General features: G+C 45.7%; 1 protein-coding gene across 1 annotated transcript in view; it reads right to left on the bottom strand.

The window, feature by feature from the left end:
• The window catches only part of Dpp6 (dipeptidyl peptidase like 6), an 880,940-nt gene extending 875,770 nt beyond the window's left edge, over window positions 1–5,170 (bottom strand). The window contains exon 1 of the mRNA XM_026789414.1: window positions 4,919–5,170. Coding sequence (XP_026645215.1) covers window positions 4,919–4,978 — 60 coding nt within the window. The 5' untranslated portion in view covers window positions 4,979–5,170. The remainder of the gene's footprint in view (window positions 1–4,918) is intronic.
• Between the last annotated feature and the right edge of the window lie 3,745 nt (window positions 5,171–8,915).

Here is an 8,915-nt window from a genome sequence, read left to right as displayed (position 1 = left end):
ACACACACACACACGTCAACAGATAACATCTTTCCTACCCCACCTACCCCACTTTAGTGAGATCAGCACTAAAAGTGGGTTGTAAATAGCTTGGTAAATTTTTCAACAGTATCATTTCAGAGATGACAGGGATCAGAGAGAGCAGCAGACAGAAGGCTGTCACTGCAGAAGCCCTCAGGGGGTTGTGTAAGTGGTGTGGATACCTGGAAGCTGTTGAAGACCCTACAATAAAGCCCCATAAAACTCAGATGCAGAGGTGAGCTAATTTCATGATGAGCTGGTATACTTGAGTTTCTATGAGCAGACTTGGATGGCTATCTCCATAGCTTGCAGAAGCAGAAGACAGATCAATTGTTGCTTTGATGTTAATGAAAGACTGACAACACAAAGCTCCGAGCTAGCTCCCCTTTCAGAAGAGCCGCCAGGCATACCAACTTTCTGACTTTGTCAAAGGACATTAGCATCTACAGCATTCACACTCAAGAACCATGCAAACTGGGCGTCCTCCATCGTAGATGGATATCAACCTCCTTTCCCCTTCTGAAGGATCAGGAAATACCATGCAAGATAGGGCAACATGAATTAAATGCTAGAGGATTCAGGGAGGAATTCTGGGAAGTGCTGTCCTCTGGATAGGATATGACTTTTGCACGCACAGATTTATAGTAGCTGGATAAGACTTGCACGAGACAACCCCAACTCGATTTCAAGCACAGCTGGGGGAAAGGATCCTTACTTAGCTCACCTCTAGCAGAGGAGCCATACAGCTGATAGCTGCTATGGTGGAGACTAACTTTTCCTCAGTGGTGTGGCTTCTAGTAGGTTGCTTATGTCACAGTGGCTGGCCTTTGATTTCTGCCCAGACAAGCAACACTTATTGGACTCATTGGGTTGTATCAAAGAAAGAAACAGGGTGGCTCAGGTCCAACATGAAGTTGAGAAGCAAGAGAGTTGGAGGGAGAGGGTGGATATGATCAAGATACATTGTATTCACGTATGAAAGTTAATATTTATTTATACTTCTTTCATATATTACATTCCAACCATTTTCCCCTCCCTTCTCTCCTCCCACAGTCCCTCCTGCTACCTTCCCTCTCCCCCAGATCCACTCCTCTTCCATTTCCCTTCAGAGAAGAGCAGGCCTCCCAAGGATATTGATCAAACATAGCCCATCAAGTTGCAAAAAGACTAGGTACATCCCCTCACATTAGAAGAGGCAATCCAGTAGGAAGAAAAGAGTCTCCAAAGCAAGTGATAATAAATCTAACATATTTTTCAAAGAACAGTATAATCTAGTTACACAAACAACCACAGAAATGATCATAACGTGGGCTGAGAGCTAGTTCAGGGGGCTAAGGACTCGCTACACAAACCTAAAGAGTCAAGGTCATACTCCACACTTAAGTGAAAAACGCAGTGAAGCTGTGCATGTCTGCATCTCAAATTTTAGAGGAGGAACTTGGGGTTTCAGACAGGAAGATTCCTGGATCTTGCTGGCCAGCCAGTCTTGCAGTCAGAGCTCTGGGTTCAATGGGAAGGAGATTCAATAAATGCAATCAAGATGGACAAAAATAACTGAAGATATTTCGAGTTGACTTTTGCCCTCTACATACGCACCCAATGTGTGTGTGTGTGTGTGGGTGTGCGCATGCACACATACGAACACGCACATACTTCATGTTTTAAGTAAGTTTATAACTTTCTGTTGGGCCATAGCCATGGCTTTCCTGAGTTTCAAGCAGCCTAGGGGCTCAGGTTGTATGGGCCTATAAGCAAAAACAAACAACAACAACAACAAAAAAAAACCCTCCATGAGCTGCACAGTCTTCAGTTCTTGCTTCTCATTGTCTACAAAACTCAATCTTGCTGCTTTCATTCAAGAATGGAGAGCTCTTGTAAGTTTCCAGGAGTCAGTAACAGCACAGGGGATGCTGTGGCATGGATCAGACGGCGAGCGGCCTCACCCTGTCAGTCCAGACTCGGCTACTTGCACAACATCCCTGGCTGCTAATGAGTCTCAGGCACTGCCCAGTGCCACAGCTTAGTTCTACAGTGACTCTATGACCCCATGGAAAATACTCACCTACCATCCCATGTGACCCTAACTGCTGTACTTTCCATCTCTGGAACAGTGACTATTGTCTACAGCAGAGGACAATGGGCAGGTTTCCCTTCATAGCACCCAGGAGATATTTGATTGTCTTTCACTGAGGAGCAGGTAAGATATAACAAAGCTTTTGTTTCTCAGGCCTGGGCCCTCAGGAAGTGAGAATACAGCTACTGACACCACATCTCAGCACAACTGAACTCCCCCAATGAGTAGCCTACAAGGTGTCCCTCCAAGACTGTTTGCGCTGAGCTGCGAGACAGCTGAGTCAGGAAAGAGCTTGTGAATATAAAGACCCACGCTTGAGGCAGACATCCACAGATCCCTGAGCAACCTGTGGATTGTGACCCTTTTGACAAACTTCTGTCTCCAAAAATATGTACATGAGGATTCATAACAGCAAAATTAAAGTTACAAAGTAGCAATGAAAATAGCTTTCTGGTCAGGGGTCACCACAACATGAGGAACTGTATTAAAGAGCAACAGCATTGGAAGGTTGAGACTTTACCTGAGGCTCACCAGTCAACCATCCTAGCCTACCTGCAGAATTCCAGACCAGCGAGATCTCCTGTTTCAGAGACTAAACATGGGTGGTGGCTGAGAAACCTCCAGAGTCATTCTCTGGCTTCCTCATGTACAATCTCATGTGTGCACTAGCACACATAGGAACACACACAAAGAACTGTCTGCACAAGAACAAATTCTAACGCATTGGCCAAGCTAAGGTGGTTGAGTTCTGTCGGTGGATGAATGACGTCAGATCAACGAAGTCCATCATGGTCATCTCCCAAGATGACCCAGAGCATCGGGGGCAATGGAAGCAACTTCTTTCAAACTTCTAATAGAGTAAGCTTACATTATTGAATTTTGTATTTTATTAAGAAACATTGTAACCGAAATCATATATAGTCCAAATAATATTGTGCATTTTTGATGGCCAAGACTCTCTGCTGACTTGGTCTTAGTCACGAAGGGCACCAGCCTCCCACACATTATTCATTACTTCTACCATCGCAACCTCCCTGCCAAACACCTTCACGACAAACTACACCCCGCATTGGCTCTTCTCTAAGAACAGGACTCCCTATCTTTCTCCTTAGCTAACATCACCTCAGCTTTGGTGACAGAGAGCCGCCATAGACTTCTCGTCATGAAATGTGTGGACCAATGGGAACTCTGAAGAGAGTAAGCATCACCTAAGTTCTTGCTTAGCAACGCGGTCCTTGGGCTGTAGCGTCATGAATGATGGATTGATTGTGACTTATTGCCGAGTTAATGGGACTGATGAACTGAACGATGTGTAGACACACCACAGATGAATGGGACAATCCTTGACTTGTGACTAAGGGGTTCTCTATCTAGCACCTTCTAAGTGCTGGCAGTGTGTGTTCCAACACTTCCCAGAAAGGTTTTATTGGTGTCGATACCTTGCAGTCCAATTCTGCCAAAAAGGCAATTGGCCAGTGGAACCAAGGCTTTCTTTCCTTTTCTTTTTTAAAAAAGAAATCATTGAATGATCTTATGAACCACACAGATGTCTCCACTGTATAATCACCAACGTGCAAAACTTTATTATTTTTTTTAATTTAAAATCTTATAATGTCAGCCATTATGGATTTAAAAGATATTTCCTCTGGTTATTAAGTAAGGTAAATGTGGAACCGGGAACTGATAGGATCATAGTTCATGAGAACAAAGGTCAGTCACATGACCTGCTGATTAAAATGTTTCCGCCACATCTGATGGGGAAATGATAGTTACTATTCATCTGAAGTAAAAGTATATCACAATCACAGCTCCTTCTTTCATAAGTGTAGTAGACCATGGCTTCCCTTAGTCACCAAATGAACTCAAGGCCATTATTAACCCCAACCTCACACCCCAAAATCCAACAAACAAATCCCAATGGCAACATTCTCCTGAATGCCAATAGCCACGTGCTTGTAATGTATATGCAAGTTTAGGCATAGCAAGCACAAGATAGAAGCTGAGAACATCGACTCAGTCTGCATACCAAATACTCCAAGTACTTGTCTTTAGATTAAAAACTACCGTAAGCACTTTGAAACATTTGGCAAGTATAGCCACACATGTATTGGTTTGTGCTCTCCTGGGTATCCAGGTAAACGATTTCCTCCCAACTGCTCACATGGCAACCACAGGTGATTGAGAAAGAGCAGCAATCCTGGATGCCACCAAGGGAAGACTGCAGCTGAGAAGGGCGAGGGAAGAATCTGGATCTGCATCCTTGAGTGTAGGAAGTAGACATTTCCAAGCTTTTACCCTACATGCTAGCTTCTGGAGGCTTCTGCTAGGGTTCTCCGGACCCTGAGTACCCCTTTCTCTGAACCACGCTTACTTCCTAGGAATAACCTCAGGCACACAGTGGTCCATTAAAGTTAACACAGCACGTGTCTGTGGCACCAACAAGAGCAGAAGTCTCTCCGGCACCTCCAGTCTGGAAAAGCTGATTTAGGGGCTCTGCCTCCTACAGAACTATCCTCCCAGAAAACTTAATAGAAGCAAACATCTGCATTCACTAGACCTGGACCAGCGAAAACCAGCAACAGAGCATATCCAAGTCCGGGATACCCCAAAACAGTCACATACACTGAGCCCTTCTAGCTGGCAGGCTCTGGGTCTGTGAAATATCACACATCCTGGGGAATCTACACCATTCATCTACTGTCGCCACTGAAGGACACACCAGCTCTGGGAAGGGATTCATGCCACCTCCTAAGGCTTGCAAATCTCCATCCACTCTTTCGACATGGACAACTGTCCTCCTCCCCTCCGTCGCGGGTCTCTTACCTTATGACCCTTCCCCGGTGGACACCTGACATTGTTGGAGGCTCCAGCTGTTTGATTCATGTTCCTGAGAAGTTGGGGATCTGGAATCCTCTACCTTGCAAACTTCGTGAGAGTCTGGAAGCTGGCGATGCAAATGTGCGCCTCAGGGGAGATGCGCGGGCGTCCTCCCTCTTCAGTCGGGACAGACGTATACTCCTAGCTTGTGGGAACCCCTTAGGCTGGGTCGGTGAGACCCGCAGCCTAGAGCCCACTGAGCAGCAGCCCGCACCCCAGAGGGAGCCCTGGCCGGCGCCAGGCGATCTGCCCAGGGCTGCCTTGCTGGGAAACAGTCCAGGTCTCCCCAAACCAGAAGCGGGAGCAGTTCCAAGAGGACTTGAGGAGGGGCAAGAAGCTGGGTGGGGAGTGCAAGATGTCCAGGCTGCCCTACCCTGCGCCAGAGGCTGGGAAGCTAAGACAGCCACAAGCACTCATGCGCCACCTGCCTAAACCCCAGGGTCAGGACCCCAAGGGCTGGCATTAAGCTCTGGCGGGGTCTCGGTAAGGCCCTCCAGACCCACAGCAGTCCGGGTTGCAAGTGCAACGGGTGCGGATCCTGGCACGCCCCTCCGCGAGGGCTTAACTAAGAAAAAGCAACTCGGTGGAACCGCGCTCCCCTGCAGCTTCTGCTCCTTGCTCCAGGCGCCAACCCCGGGGATGGTCGGGAGGTGGCATGCGAGGTTCTACCAGGAGCTACTGCACTGGCGAAGGCTAGAAAGTGGAGGGGGCGGAGGAGGAGCTGGGCTGACACGCGGAGATCCTTGGCAAGGTTCCTAAAAATCATAGCTGAGGGATGCAGGCTCCTTTCCACCCCGCATGCCTGAGCTCAGAAGCAGGTGGGCTTCCTTTGCCCAGCATTCACTCCACTGGGGCAGTAACCGTGGAGGGCACAGACACATTACTGGTGTAGTCCTAGATTAATTTGGTAGCATTTGGACACAGGTGGGAGTAATCCCCGCCCTTGAGAATGCAAGCACACAAACTAAGAAAGCGCAGCGGCTTCATGAGACTGCATTGCAACATCTGAGCACCAAAGCGTGCACTGTGGTCAAGAGCACACTTGGGCACAGCTGTATTAATGAGCAAGATGTTCAGTTTTCTTTTTTTCCTAGATTTTTTTTTCTTCAGGCATGGTTCGTTAGATTTGAATAAATCTGGATGAAATACCAAGGCACGGAATTCACCTTCCATTTCTGAACCCCAAATTCTTATTTGGATGGTGCACATAGTGTACAGGAAGATTCTGGGCTCAGAAGGGATCCAGAATACCTGTAATACCGGTAGCCCTTAGGCACTTTGGTTTGCTTCAAAGCCACTCCCTTAGGGCACCCTGCTAAGAGTAAACTGGGGTGAGTTCTCTTACAGCTTCAGTGAGTCTTATGTACTAAACCTCACTTCCCCTCCAGCTCTCTCCCCTCCCCCCAGGGACCCCTTGCCATGCTCCATTTCCAAATTCCTGTACTGTTTTCATAGGTCACGGAGTACATGATGAAACTGTCTTTGAGTCCTCCACACTCCTGTAACTAATTCCAGATTGCTCTTTGGTTCACCAAACTGGGGGTGAGGGAACTCTTTAGTTATTTGTCGAAATTATTTTGCTATATATTTATTGTTCCCAGTTCCAACTTAGGCTGACCCCCTTTATTGTGTCTTCCCGATCAGAAGCAACTCCAGCAGGCACTGCAGTGGGCTGAGATTGGTCTGGAGCAGATAGTGGTTAGAATCTGCTCTGCCCCTTTCCCCTGGGCATCTTTGAGCAGATTCTTTGTCTCACTGATTCTTGCATCTCTGAGGTAGGTTTCACAACTGCTGCTTTCTAAGGAGGATGACCAAATCTGAGAACTGGTAATGCAGGGAAGATGGTTGGTGTCATAGCAGGGGTCTAGCAGGGCAGACACTGGCCCTGGCCACTGGCCAGATCGCTCACAGAGATCGCCATAGCTTACACATCTCCTCCAGGCTACTCTTTCTGGTCCTCATCTATTCCTGTGTACTGACTTGTGGGGTCACGTGATTATCAGCACCTCCCTTTCTTCCCCGTACTCTGGACTGTGAACTCAGCTGCTCTAGGGGGCAGAGCCTTGAGACTCACCATGAACTCTTGCCTGGGTCCTTGTTCTTCAGAAGCATGTGTTAGCTACCAAGTTTGGAGATTTGCAAAAGAAAAGGCCAGGAAGTTGTCAGACTTGTCTATCTAGTGACTATCCATTAGTACCTTGAAGGTGTGTTGGGCTTTGATATGACCAATTAACATTTTAGGGAAATAGAATTTATTCTTATTCCACAGCGCAGGCAGATTTATTCTTAAAAGTTCTTGCAAAGTAGATTTGGGATTCCTCTGTCTTTTCAATTCTTTCCTTTTATTTCTTTTCTGCTATTTCTCTTGTGGTATAATGTGTGCAGAAGAAAACGAGTGTCTGTGTTGACAGGTACACACCTGGTGCACAGCCAATGCACCAAGAAAAGTTAGCATCCTCATCGCGCAGACCGGGGTGCAGCTTGTCTCTTCTCCATAATCTCCCCAGCACTGAACTGCTTTCATTTTGTTACTCTAGATGGTGTCACTTGTTCTAGAATCTTCGCAAAGGAGTCTACATTGTGAACTTCCTCACATGACCAGTTTCTGAGAGCCGGTACATTAAGGTATGTCTCACCAGTTTGTTGTTGTCATCACTCAGTAATATTCTATTTTACCTTTATTTGCTGAGCCATCCTACTGGCCCTAGGATTGGGTTAGTCTCCAAACACTTGGGGGTTGTGCAGCCATCGTCCTGTTTCCGGGTTCACTTCACTTCTCTGGGATCTGGGACAATCTTCTGTATGATTCCTGGTCTCTCATAATTATTTGTTCCTTTTATGATGTGCAGTGTAACCTACCTTGGAGGAAGTCTCAAGGGGGTTTGAGAAGAAGACGTGTAATGTTCTTCTGGGTATGATATTCTATGCCTGTCAAAACATCAAATTGATTGATAGTCTTTCGAATCAACTGGATCATTACTGATTTTCTGCCTGTCTGAGCTATCAATTACTGAAAGACTGCAACAGTGATTTGTGTCTCTTTATTTCTGTCAGCTTTTACATCACACTGGGTGTTTTTGCTGTGGCAGGATGGACAAAATCTTAGAACAATTGATGTTCTTGGAAAATTGACCCTTTTACTATTATGTGTGAACCTGCTTTTTTTCTTTATAAGTTTTCTTGCTTTGCTCAAGTTTAACACTGTCCTGTGAATTTTTTTAAATCACTGTTAGCATGGGATATATAACGTTATGCCTTTATCTTTGACCTTTCTGCATTTATAATGAGTTTATTTTTATCTAATTATTTCAAGGCCAGAGAGATGGCTCAGGGGTTAAAAATACTAGCTGCTCTTCCAGAAAATTCAGGATCAGTTATGGCCATATAGCAGCTTACAACCTTCTGGAACTCCAGTTCCAGGAATGCTTTGACCTCTTCTGGCCTCTGAGGACACTAGGCATACACATGGTGCACAGACATACATGTGGGTAAAATGCCCATATATATAAATTAAAAATAAAAGTTTAAAGTTTTATATATATATTTTATGTATATATTAACATATAAAGTTTATATGAATATAAACATATTATATTTGTGTATATATCATATACATATATATGTATACACAGACACACACACATTGTGTCTCAGTTGTTTTTATCTCCAGCATCCTTCCTCACCATCTCATAACCCTTCCTCTTCTACAGAAACCCTTCTTCTCCCAAAAGAGCCCCCTCCACTCTGCTATCTTTTTTGTGTGTAGCCCCCTAAGTATAATCATCATCATTGCTTGCACAGTAAGGGTGGGATGATATTTCCTGAAGAATAAACTACATAGCCATGGTTACACCACTGGAGAAAGTGATGCCCCTCTCTCAACAGCTCCCCAGTGGTCCCTCAGGGAGGGTGGTTTCTTAAATGCTTCAGATATCCAGGTATG

The sequence above is a fragment of the Microtus ochrogaster genome, unplaced genomic scaffold (genome assembly GCF_000317375.1).
Source record: "Microtus ochrogaster isolate Prairie Vole_2 unplaced genomic scaffold, MicOch1.0 UNK18, whole genome shotgun sequence".
NCBI lineage: Eukaryota > Metazoa > Chordata > Mammalia > Rodentia > Cricetidae > Microtus > Microtus ochrogaster.
The sequence above is the reverse complement of the archived record's forward strand: the minus strand, read 5'-3'. Positions and strand labels throughout refer to the sequence as shown.